The sequence below is a fragment of the Myodes glareolus genome, chromosome 18, assembly GCF_982192425.1.
Source record: "Myodes glareolus chromosome 18, mMyoGla1.1, whole genome shotgun sequence".
In the NCBI taxonomy this organism is placed as follows: domain Eukaryota; kingdom Metazoa; phylum Chordata; class Mammalia; order Rodentia; family Cricetidae; genus Myodes; species Myodes glareolus.
In genome coordinates, this window is record NC_142043.1 from 70,900,972 (window position 1) to 70,926,081 (window position 25,110).

A 25,110-nucleotide genomic window follows, 5' to 3' on the forward strand; every position below is an offset into this window, starting at 1 on the left:
GGGGTGTGGGGTTCATGCTTCGGGAAATTGTTCACTGCTTAATGTGCCTGATCTATTAGTTAAAGTGGATCATAGGAGAGTCTGAACAGAAACACATGGAATGTGGGCATCCTTCACTGCTGGGCTGCATCCAGGCTCCTGCAGGGTAGGCAGACAGCTGCCTTGAAGCTATGCTCTGGCTTCACACAACCTTAGGCTGTGGAAGGAAGGTCTTTGTAACACACAACAGCTGGGGCCAGGGATGCACCATCTGGGACAAACACTAGGAGACTGTGGGTCTAGCACATGGCTGTTTTAACCCATTCATTCACATAAGAAGAACACAGATTCCTGAGCTGTCAGGCTTGGCAGTGTGAGCTGCCCACTGCATGTGAACACAGGAGCCTGGGCTCTGTGGGAGTCTGTGTGGTGCTTGCAGGTCAGAGCCTCTGCTTTATAGAGAAACCATCTCTGCATTGTGTTCCTGACCAGCTCAGACATCATGGGGATTTGGGGGTGGGGGAAGGAAAGAGCAAAGAGCTGTAGTTATCCAGTGGTTTCCCCTCGGAATACCATCAGGAGAATTCTGGGCCAGGGATCAAGAAGGGGATGTTCCACACAGACCTCCGTGCAGAGGATGGAGTCACGACAAATCCCAAGTCCTCAGAAGTGGCTTTTATGTTCTGATGACTGAAGGTGGACTTTGGGCTGAGAAATGTGGACAAGTGGTTTCAATGTTGCTCTTTCTTGCTGCCAGGTTCCTCCCCACAACTACAGTAATTTCACCTCACACTCCAGGAACTCCACTGGGCATGGGTTCCTGGATAACATAATAAAAATTGCTATGATTGCAAGTTACAAAGTCTGCCTGACTTTGTGTGTCTCTGCTTTGATTCTATCTAGGCCTGAGCACTTGGACTCCTGAGCCATGCGCTCTGCTGGGGCTGGTGGCAGCACTGGCCAGGCCGCAGCGGTAAGTGCTGGGGGGGGGGGGGGTCGGGAGGGAACGGGCTTTGTGGGGAGGGCGGGGGCGGCACCGGAGAAGCCGAGTCCCCGCGTGGCCCAGCCGGACCCTTCTGCCCCTTCTCCACCCGCGTCCCGAACCCCGCACTCTGGGGTCCCGGGAGCAGGGTCGGGGTCTCAGGGCGCGCCGCCCCCACGCTAGCCCTCTATGCGGTATTTCTACACCGCCGTGTCCCGGCCCGGCCTCGGGGAACCCCCGTTTATGGAAGTCGGCTACGAGGACGACACGCAGTTCGTGCGCTTCGACAGCGACAGGGAGACTCCGAGGATGGAGGCGCGGGCGTCGTGGGTAGAGCGGTCATAGTTTTGGGAGAGGAACACACTGATCGCCAAGAACAAGGAGGAGATTTTCTGAGTGAACCTGGGGAACCTGTTCTGCTACTACAACCAGGGGGAGGGCGGTGAGTGATTGCGGTTGGAGCATGCGACCATCATGGATCAGTTTAAAATTGATCCCATGTGCCAGATTCTTCCTGGAGATTTCGGACCCGCAGAGAGGCTGGACAGGCGATGACCTGGACCCACTTTCACTTTCAGTTTAGAGGAGTCCGCGGAGTACAGGTGACGGGTGCGGGGCAGGTGGGCGGGGCTGACCGCGGGTTCCTGCAGGTTCTCACTACCGCCAGCTGGTGTAGAGCTGTTAGCTGGAGTTGAACGAGGTAGAGTTGGAGGGCTGTCTCCCCCCCCCCCCGCCCGTATTATCAGTTAGCCTAAGACGGCCGCGATTACATCGCCCTGAACAAGGACCTGACGACAGGGACGGCGGCGCAAGCCGGAGCAGGATGGTTTTGTACAGAGAGACTGGATCTACCAGGAGAGCCCAGTGCGGGGAGTCTCTGCGCAGACACCTGGAGAACGGGAAGGACGCGCTGCTGCGCACAGGTGCAGGGGCCATAGGCAACTCCTCCCTCTGCCCTCGGGCTGGGCTCGGTCCTGAGGAAGAGGAAACCCTCAGCTGGGGTCATGCCCCTGTTTCGTCTTGTTTTTAATTTTTTTTAAAAAAGTTTATTACAAAAAAATCACACACTGAAATTAACCAGAACAAAGGCTATACAGCTCAGTAAATTTCTATACAGTTACAGTAGCCCTTATGAACTTGTAGAGATTCTCTTTGGATTTTACACATTCGTTATCAAATATAATTCATGCACTTATCCAGCACCTATATGCAAAAAAGAAAGAAAAGAGAAAAGAAGGAGAAATCCATGACAGATTTATAACTAGAAAACAATTAACTTTGTATCCTGCCTCATAACTCAAGTCCATTACCTGCATTCAGTCCTGCCGTATCTCCAATATTTACGCGTTCATGCTATACTGTACACCGGTGTGCACTTGTCTACACACAACCGTATATTGTTGGCTATATCCCACCTATGGGGAAAAACAACATAGTTTTTTATAAGGTTGTGTGACCTCGATTAATAATATACATGCTGAGTCCATCCATTTTCCTGAATATTTTGTGATTACATTGGTTAGAGCCAAACAGTATTCCATCTTATCTGTATACCAAATTTCCATTATCTATTCATCTGTTAATGGACACCTGGGTTAAATCCAATTCTTTGCTCTCATCAATAAAGCAGTAATAAACGTGGTATGTAAATATCTGCCGAGGAGTAAAATAGCTGAGTCGTATGGTAGTTCTATTGAATTTTTTGAGTAATGTCCAAAATGATGACGGTATTAGTTTACACACACAAACAAACACACACACACACACATACGAGCATGGACTCCCCTTCCTCCACTTCCTCTCCAACATTTGCTGTCAGATTTGTTGATGACAGCCTTTCTGACTGGTGTGAAGTGCTATTTCAAGGCAGTTTTATCTTTTTTTTTATTTCACTCTTTCATGTAGCTGAGGGTTTGGTCTGCATGTGTGCATGTACACCACGTGTGTGCCTGGTGTCTGGGCTCAGAAGAGGGTGTCAGGTCCCTGGGGCTGGAGTTACACACAGTGCATCTAACCCAGGTCCTCTGCAGAGCATCAAGTGCCTTCACCTCTGAGCCAACTCTCCAGCCCCTCAAAGGAGTTTAATCTACATTTCATGAAGTTTAGAGATACTGCACATAGTGAAAATGATTAGTGGCCACTTGTGTGTTTTTCTTTTATTAAGACAACTATCTGTTCAGTTTCCTCACCCATTAGTTGATTGATAAGGTTGGTTCCTTGCTATTTAGTTTCTGCAGTTCTTCCTAAATTGAAACTCTAGTCCCTGCCTGCAGTCCAGCTGGTACAGGTCTCTTCCTTCTGTTCTCTCTGCTGATTGTGTCCTATGCTGTGGAGAGAATTTATTTTCATGTTGACGCATGGCTTCATTTTCATTGTCTTATTTTTAAGTTTTGCCCAATCCAATATCTGGAAGAAAATCCCTGTTTTCTTCTTGAACTTTGGGTTTTTCAGGTTTTAACGTTTCCAAGTTGACTTTTGTACAAGGAAAAAGGAGAGCATCGGAATTCATCTTCTTGGGTAGGAAAACGATGTTGCAGCATCGTGTGTAGAATGGGCTCTCTTCACTGTGTGCTTTGAATTCTTCGTGGAGAACTGAGTGTGCAAAGCTTTGTCATTTTATCTCCAGGGTCTCAATCCCAGGCCCTTGATTTTCCTGTCTAGTTTATGTCAGTTCCAGGCTGTCTTTGTCACTGAAGCTTTGCAGTAAAATGTGAGGTTGGGAGTGGAGCAGCTGCTGGTTGTTTGGCTGCTCGTGGTTTTGTCATTGCATGTAAGTTCTTGTCGTTCTTTCTCAAACGATGGAATATGTCAGAGTTTTCATAGTATTGCATTAAATCTGAATATTAAGTTTGATAGTATGGGCTTTTTACAATATTAACGCTGCCAGGTCAGGAACATGGATTGTCTCCCCTTCCTCTAACACCCTCTACTGTGATTTCCTGTCAGTGTCTAGAGTTTTCATTGCAGACTTCTTTCTTTCATTGGTTACATGTATCTCTAGACACTTGATTCTGGTGGAATCACGTTGATTGTCGTTCATTTCCTAAGATACACTGCTGGCACAAATGAAGGCTACTTTTTAAATATTGATGTTGTATCTGGAAACCACAGGTGTTTATTAGGTCTCAGAGTATTCATATGGACTCAACAGGATCTTCTAAGTAAAGAATCGTGTTGTCTGGAAACAGAGGTAGTGTGACTTCTTCCTTTTCTGTTTTCATCCCGTTTATGTCTATTTTCTGTGTAATTCTGGTAGCTTATATAAATCATCACTGTATCAGATAGGATGGTGGAGACTGCACTCTCTTGTCTTCTCCTGGCTTTAGTGGAAACTCAGTCTGTCTCTCCTTCTGACATCATATCCACCTCTCCCCCGTCTCTCACATGTGGGAGGTGGAAAGTTCTTTTTGATCTCCTTACCTTTAGCTTAGACTGACTCTCTCAGGGCTCACCCTTCTCTCAGGACAATTCAGAGTGTGTCTCCAGAGGGAAGGGGAGAAGGTCCTGAAATGACCAAGGCAGTTGACCTTCAGTCTGCAGTCCTGTGGGCAACAGCATGCCACACGCCCAGTTCTCAGCTGACACACAGGGTCTCTTGAGTCATCAGTGGTGCTGAATCCCTCAGCTCCACCCGGTCAGGAGCAGAAGGCCATTTTTCCTGATGTTAAACCCAGAGTTCTCTGACCCTGGGCCGCTGTCCTCTGGTTTAATGGTTGCTGCCTTTGAAACCACCCTAGGCAGCAACTGCAACTCCACCTCTACAAGCACCAGCTGGGCCACGAGAGCCTCAGCCTGAGGAAATTCTGTTCCCTCAGGCACCGACTCTTTCAAAGCTACTAAGAGAACTTATCTAGATTTCTGTTCCACTAAAGAACTCAGGATTCAAAGGCTGGGGTAGAATCCTCTTTCCAGGGGGCTGAATAGCAAGCAGCTCACCTAGCTCACCTCTCACCTCCCAGAAGCCCTCCTGCTGCTTCTGGCCCCTCCTTACAACCCCTTCTCCACCTGGCACCTCCTCACAACTTCCTGTCAGCTGGTAGCTGACCCAGCCTCTGGTGAATACAGGTGAATTGTATTTAATCAGACACATCTTTGCGTCATTAAGCAAATGTCCCAGAGCAGAAACAAAAAAACCTTAATTTCTATAACACTGGACTCTTTCACCCACATATAAAATTAACTTGAGATGAGATTATCCAGGACCCTGTGTCTAAGTTCCAGGGGACTTTCACCCCTCCCTCACCCAGTTTCTGACCCTTCCCAGGAAGGTCTAATGGACACTGCTGGAGTCTCCAGGAAGAATGCAAAACACCTGACATTTCCAACTTTCCTCCTCAGATCTTCCAGAGACCCATGTGACCCATCATCCTGGATATGAAGGTGATATCACCCTGAGGTGCTGGGCCCTGGGATTCTACCCTGCTGACATCACCCTGACCTGGCAGAGGGAGGAGGAGAAGGAGACACAGGACGTGGAGCTGGGGGAGACCAGGCCCACAGGGGATGGAACCTTCCAGAAGTGGGCATCTCTGGTGGTGCCTTCTGGGGAGGAGCACAAATACACATGCCATGTGCACCATGAGGGGCTGCCTGAGCCCCTCACCCTCAGATGGGGTAAGGAGGGAGTGGGTGCAGAGCTGGGGTCAGGAAAGCTGGAGCCTTCTACAGACACTCAGCAGGGTGAGGCATCATAGCTTCAGCCCTGACCCTCACCTTCTCTTGCCTTCCCTCCTAGATCCTCCCCAGTCCACCATCACCATCATGACTATTGTTGGTGCTGTCCTTGGAGCTGTGGTCTTAGGTTTTATCATTGGTGTGATGTTGTGGATGAGGAAGAACACAGGGCCTGCATTTGTTTATTTTCTGTTTTTGCATTCAGCACATTCAAGAAGAGTGCACACTCACACAACACACACACTCACACAACACACACACACACACACACACACACACACACACACACACCACCCATGCCCATCTCTCGGTCTGTATGCTGACAATCACCTTACTGTAGGGAAATGTTCATAACCCTGGTGCTGGAGGTGATGGGGACCTGATCCTCAGAGGTCAGAGGGGAAGGTCCCTGCTGAGCACAGACCTCCAGCCTGGCATTGGCTCTCTCCCTGCACACCTCCTTCTTCTGCCTCCTGACCCCTCCCTGGTCTGCAGTCACAATTCTGGAAACTCTCTGGGGACCAGGACTTCCCTGGTCTCTCACAGCGTTTCCTCTCACAGGGGAAAAGGAGGCAACTTTGCTCCTGCTGCAGGTCAGTGTGTCAGGGGAGAATCCTCCCTGAGGAACTGGAGTGGAGGCTGAGCTGATGGTTTCTCCTCCAGCCCCACCTGTCAATCTCCCGACTGTGTCTGGTTATTTCTACTGCAGGCAGGGACAGTGTTCTGAGCTCTGTCTTTTCTCTGGAGGCTTGAAAAGGTGACACCCTGGGGCCTGGGGTCGGGGCTGAGGCAAGGAGGAGAGGACTGGGTCTCAGGGCCTCTCAGACTTAGACTTCTCTGAGTGGAGGCCTTTGGGAGGTCCTTATAGTGACTCTCATGACTCTTTTTCTTTATCTTGGAACAGCTGCCTCGTGGGCCTGAGCGACCAGTTCTGACGTAAGAACAAACAAATTCTCTGTGGACAGCAATGTCTGAGGGTTTCTGCTTTTCCTGTGCACACAATGAGAAAAGCTGGGGGCCAATTCCAGTCCTGTCCACAGGACCCTGGCCCTGCCCTTTCCCTGCTCCCTTCCTTAGCCAACCATCCTGGCCCACCACAGGCAGGAGGGGACATCTCTATTCCTGTCACCTCCTGCTGCCCTGAGTTCCAGCCCTCATGTTCCCCACTGAACATAAAAATCAAATGTGAACTTGATGGTTCATGTCCCTAACTGAGACTGGCAGTCAAATTAAAGGAGAGAATTCTGCAAGTGTAATGTAGAAATATAATGGCAGCTAGGAGAACCTTCCAGGATCTGTCTTTGTTGTGCTTAGTGTCAAGGGGGGCACAGGAGGAGTTTGTGGGAGCTGAGTGAGGATGGGGCTGTGCTGGGTAGAGCTCAGTCCATTTGGGCTTCCTGTGCTCACTCCTCAGCTAAGTCCTCCCTGGTTCTTCTGTGTCACTTAGTATAAGCACATGCTGAGACACTCTGATCACAGGAATACAGTGGTGTCCCCAGCCCTGTCCTGTGTCCAGGATGAGAGCAGCCAGGGCTGCAGTGTGAGGCCTGCCTGGGCCCAGTCCTGGCTGTAGTCTTTTCCCCATCCTGTTTATTTCTTCTATATTAGGTTGTGTGGAGGAGCCGCCCTGGGGTCATTCCTGTGTGTGCTGCCTGTCTCTTTCTCCTTTGAGTGTGACCACAGTAGAAGCTGTTTTTCCTGTCCTTGTCCCAACCTGGCCCCTGCTCTCAGGAGGTGATCTTCAGCCTCCTGAGCTCCTGCCTCCTTCAGGAGCTGTTGTCTGGAGTTTCTCCCCTTCTCCCAATTTCTCAGAACCTAACCCTTGTGTGTAGGATCAGCAGAAAGGACTGATCCACAGGGTCTCAACTTAGATCCTGTCTTGTTGGTACTGTGTTCTGCTCTGCTCCACTGCCTCTACCTCCCTGACCCTGGGAATCCTGGTGCTGCCTTTGAGGGTAACTCTAAAACTCATAGGCAGATTCCACTAGTGTGTGCAGCTAGGAAATTGATGAGGACCACAGTAACTTTGGTAATATTGGCATCAGCAGGTAAAGCCTTTTAGTGGCGAAGCTTTCCATGTAGCACAGCTCAGTGCAACTGAGAAATTTCCTTTAACAGTGAAGAATTTGTTGGGCAGAGCTGGTGAACACAGGTAAACCCAGCATTCCCAAACCCGAGGCAGGCAAATCACTTAGATCCAGACCAGTCTGATTCAGGACTGTCAGGGTTGCACAGAGAAACCCTGTCTGGAAAAATAAAATCAAAAAACAAGCAAAAAAATTGGATAAATTATGAATGCTTACTCACAGGAGAATCAGTTCATTTCAAACAAATGATACAAAATCAACAGTGAGTGACCTGTTCATTGGGCCTGTTTTAAACTTTTTTAACGATCTGGATCTAGCCTTTTATGTGTGTGTAACTTTAAAACTGCTGTAACTTGGGCTGGAGTGGTGTCTAGGAGGTTAAGAGCACCCCTGCTGTTTCAGAGGTCCTGAGTTCAATTCCCAGCATCTGGTGCCCTCTTCTGGTATCCTTCTGTCTTCCTCTGTCTCTTTCTTTCTCTCTCTATCCATCTATCTCTCCCCTCCTCCTTCCTTTTCTCTCTCTCTGTCTTTCTCTCTCTCTCTCCCTCTCTCTCTGACACTCTAATTCCAAGGCCACAAACAGTGCCTCAGGCAAGTGTCCTTATCATGTCTGAAAACACATTAATAAAAAGTGTTAGTTCAATCGATGAGAGCACCTCATCTTCCCACCTCTCCCGTCTCCTGGACAAGACTGCACCTCCTCTCAACAAGCTCTGCACAGCGCTCTCCCCAGTCACCAGCAGTGGTTCTTAATAGATTCCTCAAGGGCTCCATCTGCACTGGGAACAACCGTCCTGCTCCCTGGCACCAGATTCTTGGATTCCTGATATTTCCTTCATGTTGCAGCTTCCTCCCTTGTCAGTGTGACTTCTTGGCCTGTCCCCTAATTCCTTAGAAGTCTTCTTCCTGTGAGGATCTAATGCCTGCCTGTCTGCTGAGATGTGAGAAGATGTTTTCACCACTGAGCTCATAAGTCCTGATCTAACGTGCCTGGAGCAACCAACTCCCCTTCCTGCTGTGCTGTTCATTTCCTCAGGTCTTTTAACATTTAGAGCTGTTCATCCATACAGATCTTAGTCTTCTTATGCTTTTTATGCACACACACACACACACACACACACACACACACACTCACACACACATCCTTTCTATCCCCATGGCACGCTGGCTTCCCTTTCTCACCTCATTGCTTCCTGTAGTCTATGACACTGTGAGCATGGTTGCTTCTTTCCCTTGAGCTCCCCAGCAGGGCTCATATCATGGTTTCAACTGCTGCTCAGTTTTATTCTCCCTTTCCCAGGATGGGTTTGGCTGTTGCTCTAATACACCCAGAAGACTCTGTCACTGTCAGGCAACCCTATAGTCCCCATCAACACAGACATGTCTGAGGCCAGCCTGGGATCCCCCTTAGAACCCACACCCACACTGGAGTCAACTCTCTAATGGCTGGTGTCTTGTCCATTGCACAGATTACTGTGCAAACTCAAGACCTCTGGAGCCCCAGGCAACTGCTTTGAAAAACTAAGGACAGAATTCACAGAACTCCAGGGAGTGAGCATTTTCCTCAGTCAGTGCTGCATGTCGGGAGCTGCAGGAGCAGCAGGGTTGGAGCACAGGCAGAACACAGAAAGCCCATGTCCTGGTCGGGGCTGAGGTGACTGACTCCTGACATCCGGGGCACTGTCTGCTCCTCCCCCTGACTGTCCTCAGAGGTGGGGACGGCCAGCAACCTTCCTCCCGCTGCAGCACCTGCTTTACCATCTGCAGAGCTGCTGAGCATGAAGTCACTGCTCACACCAACAGGCCGCCTCTCACACAGGAGCCTTTCTCTGGATTCCAAGGCCCAGAGCCAGCTCAGGGCAGCAGCATGGGCCACAGCATCCAGAGCAGCCATGGGCTCACCTGGGCAACTGGGGCCATTGAGAGCTGGGAGCTGGAAGGGGAAAGGCACCCAGAGGGCAGCCAGGAGGACAAGATCCAGTAATACCGCTTTTGGGTATATATCCAAAAGATGTTAAATTGTGCCACATGAACATGTGCTCAACTATGTTCATAGCAACATTGTTTGTCATAGCCAGAACCTGGAGACAACCTAAATGCCCCTCGACTAAAGAATGGATAAGGAAAATGCACATTTACACAATGGAGTGCTACACAGCAGAAAAAAATGACATCTTGAAATTTGCAGGCAAATGGATGGAGCTATAAAACATCATTTTGAGTGAGGTAACCCAGGTCCAGAAAGACAATTATCACATGTACTCACTCATAGGAGGTTTTTAAACATAAAGCAAAGTAAACCAGCCTACAAATCACAATCCCAGAGAACCTAGACAACACAGAGGACCCTAAGAGAGACATAAATGGATCTGATCTACAATGGAAGTAGAAAGAAACAAGATCTCCTGAGTCAATTGGGAGCATGGGAACCTTGGGAGAGGGCTGAAAGGGAGTGAAGAGTCAGGAAGGGGAGCAGAGGAGATTGTAGAGCTCAAAAAAACTCAATGAGAGAGAGAGAGAGAGAGAGAGAGAGAGAGAGAGAGAGAGAGAGAGAGAGACCTAGTTTTATTGAGTGAGGACAAAGTTAAAGTCCTTGGAAGTGGCTTTCAGGTTCTGAGAACATAAAGGTGTGGTTTGGTTTGGGAAGTATAAACTGCTGGTGATTTCAATCTTGCTCTCTATTGATTCCAGGTTCATCTGGCGAGGATGGTCCGGATCTCACTGCATGCTGCTCCCAGTCTCTGCTTCCCTATTTTGGCACAGCTGTGTCCTGCCATCCTGCCCCCTCCAGAGCTTTTGATTGCTTCAGGCTACAGGGACAACAATGGAGTTCAATCGCATTGAGCCCTGTGTACAGACAGTGGAGCAAGCAGAAGGAGCTGGAGCACTGGGGAGCCACAGAAGCACAGACAGAATATCTAAACCTGCCTTCAGGACCTGCTCCACCTCTACAACCAGAGTCAGGGCGGTGAGTGATTTCCGGGTCGGAGGTTAGGACCCCTTGCGCCCCGTAAATGGTCCCGAATCTCCACTGATCCCAGTGTCTGAGATTCTGCAGGAGGCTGTGGGTATCTGAGTTTTCCTTTAGTTTTGGGGACTGTTCCTGCGGGTGGGGGTATTGGGTTTGCCGGGCTGGGTACGGGGTCAGGTGCCCACACTATCCAGGACACTCACTGCTGCCCCAGAGTGAAGAGGACCTGCATCCGTTTAAAGTCCTAGGTCATGCAGTGACTTTTGACAGCATTTTTTTTTTTTAATTAAAGACGCCAGAACAATGCTCGGCAATGTTTTCCATATACACAACTCCACTTTCAACTCTGGTCGGGTTCCTCTCTCCGAAAATAAATGATGAACTCACAGTTCTCACTGAACACCGAATTTCTAGAGAAACCATTCGGTGGCACAGAGGTTACAAGTAAATTAGTTTACAGGAATGGCTTCTACACCCTTCACAGGCTCCTATACTGAGGAAAATGTCTTCTGCTTCCCCAGTCAAACTGTTGGTGTGCTCCATAGTTCTGGTCCAGACAGGGGCTAGTGAGTAAGGGGTGGGGAGACTTCGTGGAAAGGAAGAGGAGGGAGCCGGGTGGGGGCAGTACCCCGTAAACGCATCTTACTGACCTAGCTCCTATCTCCCCTGCCTTCACCTGGGACCCTGGTCCCTGGAGCAGGGTCGGGTCTCACCGCGCCCCGCTCCCCCGCCCCTTCCCCCCCAGGCTCGCACTCGCTGCGGTATTTCCACACTGCGGTGTCCCGGCCCGGCCTCCGAGAGCCGCGGTTCATCCTTGTCGGCTACGTGGACGACACGCAGTTCGTGCGCTTCGACAGCGACACGGACACTCCGAGGATGGAGCCGCGGGCGCTGTGGATAGAGCAGGAGGGGCCGGAGTATTGGAAGAGGGAGACAAGGAAAGCCAGGAACACAGGGAAGAACTTCAAATTGAATCTCCAGACCCTGCGCGGCTACTACAATCAGAGTGACGACGGTGAGTGACCGCGGCCCCGATCACAGACACGACCCCTCCATCTCCCGTGGGACGGACTTGGGTTATCTTCATTCAAACACCTGCCCAGACCCTCTAATAGGAAGGAGGACCTCACAGAGTTTGGCTCAGGTTTCAGTTGCACTTTTGATTATGAAAGGTCAGGTTAAGGACGGACTGACAGAGGACAGGATGGCCACAAGGTGGCGCTTACCACTGTGTCCCTACCAGAACCTCACACTCTGCAGTGGATGTATGGCTGTGACATGGGTCCAGATGGACGCCTGCTCCGTGCGAACTGTCAGCAGGCCTATGATGGCCAGGATTATATCTTCCTGAACGAGGACCTGAGCTCCTGGACCGCAACTGACGCGGACTCTCAGATCTCTAAGCGCAAGTTAGAGAAGTTAGACGAGGCCGACCACCAGAGAGCTTACCTGCAGTTCCTGTGCATAGACCAGCTCCTTAGATACCTGCAGTTGGGGAACGCGACCCTGCTGCGCTCAGGTACCTGGAGTCCCATCCTTGCGTTTCCTCGGTAGTGTGGGGAAAGGCTTGGGCATACTCAGAGGAAGAACACTGTTCATCAGTCACCGAGCTGAGGAATAAGGACCGGGAGACTCCAGGCTGCTTTCCCCATTGGGGGACGAATCCTTCAGCCTTGAAGATGGCCCTGGACCCACAGGAGCTTTTTCTCTCAGGCCTCCTCTGTGGTCACCCTCGGTGTCTCTGGAGTCTGACTCCAGCTTTTCTGGGTCTCCTGGCCCTCACTCAGCTCAGGACCAGAATCCCTTCCCCTCCATCAGTCTGCAGAGCCCTGAAGCTTCCTACCCCAAACAGTCACTCACATCTTGGAGCATCCCAAAGAGCACATGACCCCGGGGCCTGTGCTCTATCTGGGGTCTACTAATATCAGGACACCCTAATCCCACCCCAGTTCCCTGTCCATTCCCAGAATGGTCACATGGACACTGCTGAGTCCCCAGAAGAAAGCAAGATGTCTCATCTTCACAACTCTTTTCCTCAGACCCCCCAAAGGCACACGTGACCCATCATCCTGGACCTAAAGGTGACATCACCCTGAGGTGCTGGGCCCTGGGCTTCTACCCTGCTGACATCACCCTGACCTGGCAGAGGGAGGAGGAGGAACAGACTCAGGACATGGAGCTGGTGGAGACCAGACCTTCTGGGGATGGAACCTTCCAGAAGTGGGCATCTCTGGTGGTGCCTTCTGGGGAGGAGCACAAATACACATGCCATGTGGACCATGAGGGGCTGCCTGAGCCCCTCACCCTGAGATGGGGTAAGGAGGGAGTGGGTGCAGAGCTGGGTTCAGGGAAAGGTGGAGCCTTCTGCAGACCCTGAGCAGGCTCAGGGCTAAGAGCTGGGGTCATGACCCTCACCTTCCCTTCCTGTCCTTCCCTTCCCAGAGACTCCTCAATCCACAGTCCCCATCATGGCAGTCATTGCTGGTCTGGTTCTCCTTGGAGCTGTGGTCATTGCAACTGTGGTGGCTGTTGTGATGAAGAGGAGGAGAAACACAGGTAGAAAAGGGCAGGTCTGAGTTCTCTCTCTGCCCCTTTCAGAAGTGTCTCTGTTTCATTAATGGGAAACATGTTTACACCCGTCATTGCCCTTGTCTCTAGCCTAGATTTGCTGTTAGTTTTGAAATATTCTTGGATTTCAGTCTTTTCTGGTTTCTCACAGTTTTTCTTTTCACAGGTGGAAAAGGAAGGGACTGTTCTCATGTTTTAGGTAATTTTGGGGAGCAGAATTGTCCCTGAGACCCTTGGGATAGAGTTGAGCTTGTGGGGAACCCAGCCAGCCCCTAATTCCTCCTCCACTCACAGCCTCTCAGTCTCCTGAATGAGCCTTGTCCTTTCTTCTTCTGTGTACAGGGGCCGTGCCCAGAGCTCTGTCTTTCTCTGAAGGCTTGAAAAGGTGACACCCTGGGGACCTGGGGCTGGGGTGAGACAAGGAGGAGAGGACTGGGTCCCAGGGATTCTCAGGATTCAGACATTTGAATGAGTCACAGCAGGCCTTTGAGATGGCTTTATATTGACTGTTCATGACTCTTAGTTCCTAGTTCAGACTGCTGCCTCACGGGGACATGTTCTGACTTAAGAAACAGCAAATGTCTGAAGCTGTCTACTTTCTCCTGTGGGAACAATGTGAAGAACTGGGGAGCCCACCTCACCCCTGCACACCTGGATCCCGTCCCTGTACTGCCCTGTGCTCCCTTCCCAGCCAACTTCCTTGTCCAGCCAGGCAGGAGGGCACATCCCCATCAGGTTACTCCATGCTGCCCTGAGCTACAGCCCCTGACTTCCCCACTGAAAATAAGAATATGAATGTGAACTTGGTTGTTCATGACCTTGATCTGAGAGATTGGCAGATCAAATAGAAGGAGAGAATTCTGAAAGTGTGAAGTGAAAGACCTGGATAAATCCAGACCCCTCTAGCAGAAAAAATAGAGCCAAAAATTTAAGCATGGAGAGAAGCATCAAAAATCTAGATTAACTGGTTCAGTGATTCTGTTTCAGGAACTAGCTGAAGATAAAGTTAGACTATAATCTTGAGAAACAGGGAGTTACTCCCTTGTGATTATCACTGGTATTTTCAGAGTTTTCCAATGATGCCCTCCCTACCCACTTTGGATGGTTTCTTTCCTTAATTAACCCCTTCTTCCAGCTACTTGGGGTCGAACTCTCTACCCCTGCATGGGAAATGAGTTTCGGCCCCAGTGCACTGGCTCCTGTCCTGTCAATAAACCTCATGTGATTGCAACAAGGACGGTCTCTTGTGAGTTCCCGGGTGTGGCGCGCCCCCTGACCAGCAGGGGAAGAAAGACCACCGACACGAGGATTCTTCTCTGATCACGCTTTTAATGAAGCCTGCTTGGTTGAGGGAGAGCTGGAAGTGAGGGGCCCCGAGCTGGGAGGAGTGGCTGCTTATATGCAGGCTGAAAAGATGTTCCCCCCTAACAGGACACTAGTCAGGCTAGGATTGGTGTAAAGCTGTTGCTAGGCAAACTAAGGCAAGACTCGCGCCAAAAATAGAATTGCTTATCTTGTTTACCACGCTTCTCAGCGCCATCTTGTAATGGCGGATCTCAAACACGTGTGGGTCCCCACACCCAGGGGCTTGTGTTATCCGGAGACTTGAGTGAGAGTCTCCCCGCTCCAGAGGTCTTTCAGATGGAGAAAATAAATGGCAGCATGGAGAACCTTCCAGGATCTGTGTTTGCTGTGCTCAGTGTCAGGGTGGGGGACAGGAGGAGTCTGTGGGAGCTGAGTGAGGGTGGGGCTGTGCCAGGTGGAGCTCAGTCATGTGGTGTGCTCACTCCTCAGCTCAGTCCTCCTTGGCTCTCTGTCCTTCTCACTTTGTATAACCACATGGTGACAGAGTCAAGTCACAGGGACACAGGGCTGCTCTGGCAGGTTACTCTGAACTCAGTGTGGATGTGATTCTTTCCCCCTTTCTTCTGTGTTTATTTCTTGTCTTTTTAGTTAGCATGGAGGACTAGGCCTGTTCTTGTTCCTGTGAGTGATGTCTGCTTCATTATCCTGTGAGGTCTGTAAGTGACAGCAGTAAGAGGTGTTTTCCATCCCTGTCCCCTCAAGGCCCAACTAGGCCCTTGACTCAGAAGTGGGCATCTCTGGTGGTGCCTTCTGGGGAGGAGCACAAATACACATGCCATGTTCACCATGAGGGGCTGCCTGTGCCCCTCACCCTGAGATGGGGTCAGGAGGGAGTGGGTGCAGAGCTGGGGTCAGGAAAGCTGGAGCCTTCTACAGACACTCAGCAGGGTGAGGCATCATAGCTTCAGCCCTGACCCTCACCTTCTCTTGCCTTCCCTCCTAGATCCCCCCCACCCCCAATCCACCATCACCATCATGACTATTGTTGGTGCTGTCCTTGGAGCTGTGGTCTTAGGTTTTATCATTGATGTGATGATGTGAATGAGGAAGAACACAGGGTCTGCATTTGTTTATTTTGTTTTTGCATTCAGCACATTCAAGAAGGGTGCACACTCACACAACACACACACTCACACAACACACACACACACACACACACACACTCCACACCCATGCCCATCTCTGGGTGTGTATGCTGACAATCACCTTACTGTAGGGAAATGTTTATAACCCTGGTGCTGGAGGTGATGGGGACCTGATCCTCAGAGGTCAGAGGGGAAGGTCCCTGCTGAGCAAAGATCTCCAGCCTGGCATTGGCTCTCTCCCTGCACACCTCCTTCTCCTGCCTGCTGACCCTTCCCTGGTCTGCAGTCACAATTCTGAAAACTCTCTGGGGACCAGGGCTTCCCTGGTTTCTCACAGCTTTTCCTCTCACATGGGGAAAAGGAGGCAACTTTGCTCCTGCTGCAGGTCAGTGTGTCAGGGGAGAATCCTCCCTGAGGAACTGGAGTGGAGGCTGAGCTGATGGTTTCTCCTCCAGCCCCACCTGTCAATCTCCCGACTGTGTCTGTTTATTTCTACTGCAGGCAGGGACAGTGTTCAGAGCTCTGTCTTTTCTCTGGAGGCTTGAAAAGGTGACACCCTGGGGCCTGGGGTCAGGGCTGAGGCAAGGAGGAGAGGACTGGGTCTCAGGGCCTCTCAGACTTAGACTTCTCTGAGTGGAGGCCTTTGGGAGGTCCTTATAGTGACTTTCATGACAATTTTTCCTTATCTTGGAGCAGCTGCATTGTGGGCCTGAGCGACCAGTTCTGACTTAAGAACAAACAAATTCTCTGTGGACAGCAATGTCTGAGGGTTTCTGCTTTTCCTGTGTTCACAATGAGAAAAGCATGGGGGCCAATCCCAACCCTGTCCAGCAGGACCCTGCCCCTGCACTTTCTCTGCTCCCTTCCTCAGCCAACCATCCTGATCCACCACAGGCAGGAGGGGACATCTCTATTCCTGTCACCTCCATGATGCCCTGAGTTCCAGCCCTCGTCTTCTCTCCAGAACATAGCAATCAAATGTGAACTTGATGGTTCATGTCCTTAACTGAGACTGGCAGTCAAGTTAAAGGAGAGAATTCTGCAAGTGTGATGTAGAAATTAAATGGCAGCAAGGAGAAACTTCCAGGATCTGTATTTGTTGTGCTTAGTGTCAAGGGGGGCACAGGAGGAGTCTGTGGGGCTGTGCCAGGTGGAGCTCTGTCCACGTGGGCTTCCTGTGCTCACTCCTCAGCTAAGTTCTCCCTGGCTCTTCTGTCCTTGTCACTTAGTATAAGCACATGCTGAGACACTCTGATCACAGGAACACAGGGGTGTCCCCAGCCCTGTCCTGTGTCCAGGATGAGAGCAGCCAGGGCTGCAGTGTGAGGCCTGCCTGGGCCCAGTCCTGGTTGTAGCCTTTTCCCCATCTTGTTTACTTCTTCTATATTAGCTTGTGTGGAGGAGCCGCCCTGGGGTCATTCCTGTGTGTGCTGCCTGTCTCTTTCTCCTTTGAATGTGACCACAGTAGGACCTGTTTTTCCTGTCCTTGTCCCAACCTGGCCCCTGCTCTCAGGAGGTGATCTTCAGCCTCCTGAGCTCTTGCCCCCTTCAGGAGCCATTGCCTGGAGTCACCTCCATCCCCATCTCTCAGAACCTAACCCTTGTGTGTAGGCTCAGCAGAGAGGACTGATCCACAGGGTCTCAACTTACATCAGGACTTGCTGGTACTGTGTTTTGCTCTGCTCCACTGCCTCTACCTCCCTGGCTCTGGGAATCCTGGTGCTGCCTCTGAGGGTAACTCTAAAACTCATAGGCAGATTCCACTAGTGTGTGCAGCTAGGAAACTGATGAGGATCACAGTAACTTTGGTAATATTGGCGTCAGCAGGTAAAGCCTTTGTGTGGCGAAGCTTTCCATGTAGCATATCTCAGTGCAGCCAAGAAGTTTACGTTAACAGGGAAGAATTTGTTGGGCACAACTTGTGAACGCATTTAATCCCAGCATTCCCAAAACCGAGGCAGGCAAATCACTGAGATCCAGGCCAGTCTGGTTCAGGACTGTCAGGGTTACACAGAGGAACCCTGTCTGGAAAAATAAAATAAAAAAACAAGGAGAAAATAATTGAAGAAATTATGAATGCTTACTCACAGGAGAATTAGTTCATTTTAAAGAAATGATACAAAGTCAGCAGTGAGTGACTGTTGTGTCTGTTTTAAACTTTTTTAATGGTATGGATCTAACCTTTTATGTGTGTATAAATTTATAATTGCTGTAACTTGGGCTGGAGTGATGTCTAGGAGGTTAAGAGCACTACCTGCTCTTTCAGAGGTCCTGAGTTCAATTCCCCGGCATCTGGTGCCCTCTTCTGGCGCTCAAGCACACGTGCAGGCTGAACACTGTATACATAATAAATAAAGATTTGTTTTTGATATTACTTTTAAAAAATACCATTCCAAATTCCCACTCCCTCCCCTCTTCCCATTCCCTCCACACACCCTCCTACCCTACCCCCTTTATTCCTAAGAGAGGGTAAGGCACTTTGCTTTGTGGAAAGTCCAAGGCCCTCCCTACCGTATCTAGGCTGAGCAAAGTATACATCCAAAGAAAATAGGATCCCAAGAAGCCAGTACATGCAGTAGAGACAAATCCCAGTGCCACTGTCAGTGGCCCCTCAGTCTGCCCCAACTTCAATCACATTCAGAGGAACTTGTTTGATCCAATGATCATTCACTCCCAGTCCAGCTGGAGTTGGTGAGCTCCCATTAGCTCAGGCAAACTGTCTCAGTGGGTGAACCAACCCCTAATGTTTTTGACCTCCTTGCTCATATTCTCACTCCTTCCCCTCTTCAATAGACCTTGGGAACTCAGTCCAGTGCTGTGATGTGGGTCTGTGCTTCTGTTTCCATCTGTTGTTGGACGAAGATTCTCTAGTGATATTTAAGATAACCATCAGTCTGACTACAAGGTAAGGCCAGTTGGGGCCCCCTCTCCTCTATTGCTTAGGGTCTTAGCTGGGTTCTTCTTTGTGGATTCCTGGGAGTTTTTCTAGAGCCAGGTTTCTTGCTAACCCTGTAATGGCTCCCTCAGTCAAGATATCTCTTTCCTTGCTTCATGTCTGTCCTGTGTGCAAATGCATGGCATTAGGAAACACTATCCTGAATGTGGGAATGCAGACCCCCCCAAAAATGAATATGGTGTGTACTCACTCATAAGTGGATACTAGCCATAAACAAATGACATTGAGTCTATAGTTCATGATCCTAGAAAAGGTAAGTAATAAGGTGAACCCAAAGAAAAACATATATAGACCCAACTGGAAATTGGAAACAGACAAGATCTCCTGACAAAATTGGAAGCATGGGAGCAGGGGGTAGAAGGAAGGGGAGAAAGGGAGGGAAGGTTGAGGAGAACTGGAGGGAATGGGATAGTAGAAATGAAAACAGATTTATTCTTAAAAAATGCTATAACCCCTGTGTTGCTGTTTTTCCAGCTTCAGACTGGAGCTACCACCATATCTGTGTCCTCTTCGCAACTGTGAACTTCACATTTTTCCAGCTTCGTCCCTGACACTTGTCATCTGTTTCCCTGGGCCTTTGTCCCTGAGGAACATCCAGTGTCTGCCACTGCTCACCTGAGCAAGGCAGTGCTTCGTCAATGCAAAAGGGGCCATGGCCAAGTTCTGTTAAATCCTCCCAGTCTTGTTTGGACCAACAGCATGTGCTTTTACTCACTTCCTAGGATTCATGAAAGCCCTGATTACGGATTACTCTGTTACATATTGTATCACTCTGTTACACATTGTATCACTCTGTCACATATTGTATCACTCTGTTACACATTGTATCACTCTTCTTTGACTCAAAGGTCTGATGTTGACGTTGTGTCTCTGAGTAAAAGTGAATACCACTGTTCCAGAGCTAAAAACTCTGTGATAAAATCAGATTTTTGTGGAATGATTAATAGTGTAACCCATATGGCACCTAATAGTATCATTGTATGTCTGCTAATGTGTTGTATAAACTTCACCATGGGATGGGACCACACTGGAAGAACATTTGCCTCCCATGCATGAAGCTCAAGGTGCAGTTTCCAGCAATAACACAAACTAATCCCCGAAAAATGAAGTTCTTTGATTGTATCTGCTTTCCCCTAGTGAGAAACTTAACCAGTAAGATCCGGTGTGTTCTGTCTGTGTCTTAACGGTGGCCCTGTGGTGTTAAGAAGGTAACAGTGCAGCCACCTGGCAGGGCCTGTGGTCATCAGAACAACGGAGCTCAACTGACTAAAACCCCATCTGCCTGCCACACAGTGTGTTCTGAAGGGAGCCTGCTTTGTAACCTTTGATTGAAAAGAATGAAAGTTTAAAATAATGTAATTTGATTTTCAAGTTAAACTATCAGCATTAAGGAATAATCAAACAAAGCATTATGAAACTTGGGCTGGACAGATGTCTCAGAGGTTAAGAGCACTGACTGCTCTTCCAGAGGTTCTGAGTTCAATTCCTAACACCCTCATGGCAGCTCACAGCCATCTGTAATGAGATCTGATGCCCTCTTCTGGCCTGCAGGCAGAACACTGTGTACATAAGAAATAAATAAATGCAAACAAACAAATAAATACAACCTTTTAAAAATTATGAAACTTAACTATGCCAAATTCCATTATCTACAAAAGTATCGTAAAATAACTCATTAGCATTTGGTCTTTTCAAGAATATAAGTTGCCTAATTATGTATTTTTCTTTTACTTTATATGATTAATTTTTAAATGGCCAGTATACTTATGAACAAAATCCTTGGGCAACATTTAGTATTTTAGGTATAACAGAAAAAAGTATTTAGATAATATGTTTGGTGGTGATGAAGTCAGCAGGCTTCACTGTAACAAGACTTCCCTTCTGGGTGCCACTTCATGGTGACACACTCCCTTAATCCCAGAATTTGGGAGACTGGTGGGAGGATCTCTGTGACTTTCAGAACAGCTTGGCTGGGTAAGGAGACCCAGTATTAAACAACAAAACAAACAAAACTTCACAATTGAGATATCTTATAGAAGGGAAAAAGCATCTTTCAATCGGGAGTCACGGAATCTTTGATGTTTTAATTGTATAAACTGTGAGGTGTCCATACTCACCCCAACATGAGGTAACATAATAGATAACTGTCTGCCCCAGGGTCTCAGGGTCTCAGTGACAGTCTGAGTCCACACCTGGGGACTGTGAACCTTGCAGGGTCTCCAGGACATCAGGACAGGGAGGAGAGCCACTGTTCCACCTCATCCTGAGTGGATGCCCTGAAAAGGATAAAGAGACCCATAATATTAAGAGCCCTGTGGGTAGTGAGCCCTACACAGGCCTCCTGAAGTGCATACAGTGTCTTAAAACACCAGGAGAAGAGCCCCTTCTTTGTATTAAAAGTGACCATTCATCCTGCATGTAAGAAGAGACTGTTAATTTTGGGCCCTCTTTATGCAAAACGTTGCACACTGCCTGGGTACACTGGAAGAGTGTGGAACTGACTACACATGCATGTACACACACACACACACACACACACTACACACACATACACAAACACACACGTACAAATACACACACACTACATACACATACACACATACCACACATACACACACACACACACACACACACACACACACACACACACACACACAATGACAGGTCTCCAGTGGACTGGGGACTAGCATGCCAACCACTCAGAGGACAGTCACTGGAATGAGGCCGCCTGTAGCTGCGAGGCTGCAGGGTGGAGAAGGCAAGCAGAGCGACTGTCAGTGTCTCCCTTCAGGAATGGGGTGTGGGGGTGCTGCTCCAGGGCTGGGTAGCTGGCTGGTCAGGGTCTTAGGACATGGGAAACAAAACAAAAAGTGCATTCAAGGAGAGAATTTGTCAAATTAACAGAGGAACATTTAAATATCTGAACACATCAGTTTTGGGAATCTAAGGACCAAGGTTCCCAGTGGACCAAGGAGGGAGACTTCATAGAGAGCTCTGTCAGCCTGTTCAGCCCGGACCACTGCAGCAGGGCTCAGGGAAGGAGCCATCTCAGGGCTGCAGGGGAGAAGCAGCCACACTCTCCCGCAATGGCCCCACAGTCACTCTCTCCTGTGTCTGTGCCAGCCTCACCCCCATGCCAGCCACACTCCAGGCTCACCAGGGCACATCACAGCTGGAGGTCCTCAGGGTCAGTGGTCACCACAGTTACAACAGGTCACGCACCCTCAACCAGAACACACACAGTGCGGGTTCCTGTCTTCCCCTTCCTGTAACAGCTGTGGTCCTGAGGGCAAGCATCTGGCTGGGCCCAGAGGTGCAGTGACTCTGTGCTGAGGTCTTCCTCTCACACTGCCACTTGATAGGGGCCTTCCAGCCTGGACACCCAGTCTGCACAGCCGGGCTCTCCAGTGGAAGGAGAAGCCGCTTTGTGAGCTAAGTGCTGCAGGGGCTCAAATTCCCTAAGTAAAAATCCCTCCACACATCACCACCTCCCTCATTTTTTTTTTTAAATATTTATTTATTTATTATGTATACAATATTTTGTCTGTGTGTCTGTTTGCAGTCCAGAAGAGGGCATCAGATATCAGTTCAGATGGTTGTGAGCCACCATGTGGTTGCTGGGAATTGAACTCAGGACCCTTGGAAGAGCAGGCAATGCTCTTAACCTCTGAGCCATCTCTCCAGCCCAACCTCCCTCATTTCTTTAAGAGAGTTTTAACTCTACAACTTTTCTCTTGGGGAAAAATACTTCAGTGATTGAATTTTGCCCCAAATTTAACCCAAAAATACAGATTCATCTTTTGCCCATGAAAATGGAGATAGAAGCTGCGGGCACCTATTTTAATTGGCCTGTAGGGACACTGGTGTTTGCATTGAGGTCTCTTCTAGTGAAGCTATTGGTGATGTAGGTGATCAGCAGACATACTGGGAAACCAGAGTCTTGGTTATGAGGAGTCCCAAGTGGTTCGTTCTTAGCCTCAGTTCCTAAGTCACTCAGTGACAAGAGCATCATCCACCCCACTGTGAATTCTGCTCTGTCCTCAGTAAACCCAAGATCATGTTCCAAGCTGTCACAAGACACTGTGCTGTTGGGGACCGTGAATTTTCTAACTGAATTGTACATGCTATAACATGACTTAACATGAATGATACTTTGTTTAAACAACAACGTTTTACTACAACTTCCTCATAAATGTGTGTTGTGATTAAATGAACTACAGGATTTGTAGGCTTTTTTGTCTCCCGTGGGCAGCCCCCCTGCTGATGGACTTGAAGTGGCCTCAGAGTTGGCACAGAAAACACCCAGACAGGAAATTCTCAGCACAAAATTGCCCAAGAAGGACAAGGTAGAGGGGGTTTGCTACCTCTGAGTGGAACAAAGACAGCAGCAGGAGTGGGTTTTAGGCGGGGTGGGGGGCTGCCTTATAATGAACTGCTTAAGTCCTGATTGGATGTTTGTCAGTGTAGACAAATAAGGAATTTTGATTGCTGGCCCTTGATGTTTTAAAATTGGACCTTGGTGATCAACCTGCAGGGCAAACACTTGTATGGATTTAAGAGTTTTTTCAAGATACAAACCTAGATCCTATCTTAACTTATTTATGAGCCATCTAGGAAGTCAGAATTCTCCCACAATACCTGAAAATATTAGTAACCCAAATAAAACACAAAGATAATGAGAAAGTTGTGTTCTTCAACACATTCCTGATATAAGACAATTGTTTGCTGCAGAGTAGTTTTATCAAGTGGAATATACCAGACCAGTATCTCTCAACCTAGCATTACAAACTGGATCATTTTATGACAGAGAAACACTGTGCTATCTTTCATGCTTTCACTCAGCACGCAAGATTACAGAATAATTCTAGTAGTGTTCTGTGTCCATCCTGGCATGCTACTCTGAAATCTGGAAAACAAAGGCTCAGCTCTCCATGATAACGACATAAATTAGACAAGTTGTAGGTAGGCTTTATACCCTCTTCAATTCTGTCGTCTGATGTGCGATTCCCCTCTGTGTGCAGTGATTACCATTAATGACTAAGGAAACTACTTTGACCTATAGCAAGGCAGAATTTAGTGAGGCAGGGAAAAGTAAACTGAATGCTGGGAGAAAGAAGGGTGGAGTCAGAGAGAAGCCATGGAGTTGCCAGAGACAGAATCTGGGAACTTTACCCGGTAAACCACAGCCACTTGTTGATATACAGATTAATTAAAATGGGTGAAATTAAGATGTAAGAATTAGCCAAAAGGAAGCTAGAGCTAATAGGCCAAGCAGTGATTTAATTAATACAGTTTCTATGTGGTTATTTCGGGGGTAAGGGGCTGAGAACAAACTAGCAGCCCCCTTCTACAGTCGTCAGCTGCTGTTGACACACAATTGCTAAGCTTGAACTGACAACGTTTGGTGCAGCATTAAGGAATTTGATGATATGGGTTTCAAGAAAATAACATTAAATACAACAATTATATCTATGTTTTTAAAAAGAGAGCTCATGGAGTTCTCACTAGACCAGCAGCACACTCGATTTGAATACGTTGTTTTTAAATTATTTGAAAAAGAAGTTTTTCCTTTGCTCATTCTTTCTTTTTGCCTTTATAAGGCTATTTTCATTTTTAAAATAAAATATGCAACTAATGCTAATTTGATTTTTAACATCAAAGTTCATTTAGTGACCATGGACCTTCTGTAACGCAATTGGAGTAAAATACTGATGTTTAAACAAAGTATCATTCATGTAAAAGTCATGTCATAGCATGTACAATTCAGCTAGAAAATTCACAGTCCCCAAAAGCACAGTGCCTTACGACAGCTTGGGAACATGGTCTCAGGTTTACTGAGGACAGAGCAGAATTCACAGCAAGGCTGAAGACGCTCTTGTCACTAAGTGCCTTAGGGACTGATGCTGAGAAGCAACTGCTGGGACTCCTCATAACCAAGACTCTGGTTTCCCAGTGTGTCTGCTGACCACTTACTTCACCAATAGCTTAACTGTCAGAGACGTCAATGCAAACACCAGTGACCCCACAGGCCAATTAAAATGAGAGGTGCCTGCAGCTTCCATCTCCATTTTCATGGGCAAAAGATAAATCTGTATTTTACACTTAAAATTTATGCAAAAGCGAAGTCCTGAAGTGTCTTCCTGAAGATCAAAGTTCGAATATTCAACTCTGTTAAAAGGGTGGAGGGTGGAGTTAGCATGTGGAAGTAATTTTACTCACAGATTTTGAACCTTGCACCTCTCAGCTCATGACTGCAGTTGAACCTTCTACATCTACCATGACCTTCTACTGGAGATGGGGTCAATGCTGGAAAGTCTTCAGCAAGTGTTGGTGTGAGAGGAAGAATTCAATACAAAATCACCACATAACTTTTTGTCCTCAGGGCCAGAAGCTTGAGATTGATTCTAACGTGAACCTGCCAGGCATGTTTTCTGAGTGTGTGT

General features: G+C 48.4%; 2 protein-coding genes across 4 annotated transcripts in view; both read left to right on the plus strand.

Annotated features, from left to right (window-relative positions):
• Positions 1–25,110, plus strand: part of LOC148119248 (H-2 class I histocompatibility antigen, Q10 alpha chain-like) — a gene marked incomplete at its 3' end in the record, with an annotated part of 148,002 nt that overhangs the window by 82,229 nt on the left and 40,663 nt on the right. The window lies entirely within an intron of this gene.
• Positions 10,398–14,495, plus strand: LOC148119252 (H-2 class I histocompatibility antigen, D-37 alpha chain-like). Of its 3 annotated transcripts, none has more exons than XM_087898628.1 (8): positions 10,398–10,690; positions 11,178–11,259; positions 11,394–11,708; positions 11,937–12,212; positions 12,733–13,008; positions 13,136–13,249; positions 13,428–13,460; positions 13,604–14,495. In XM_087898628.1, exons 1-8 carry the CDS (start codon positions 10,547–10,549, stop codon positions 13,648–13,650), a joined length of 1,287 nt encoding a protein of 428 aa, XP_087754754.1. In that variant the 5' UTR covers positions 10,398–10,546; the 3' UTR covers positions 13,651–14,495. The 3 variants fall into 3 exon arrangements, with proteins under 3 accessions (XP_087754754.1, XP_087754756.1, XP_087754755.1); XM_087898629.1 differs by having other exon boundaries at positions 10,400–10,690; positions 11,439–11,708; XM_087898630.1 differs by lacking the exon at positions 11,937–12,212 and having other exon boundaries at positions 10,399–10,690.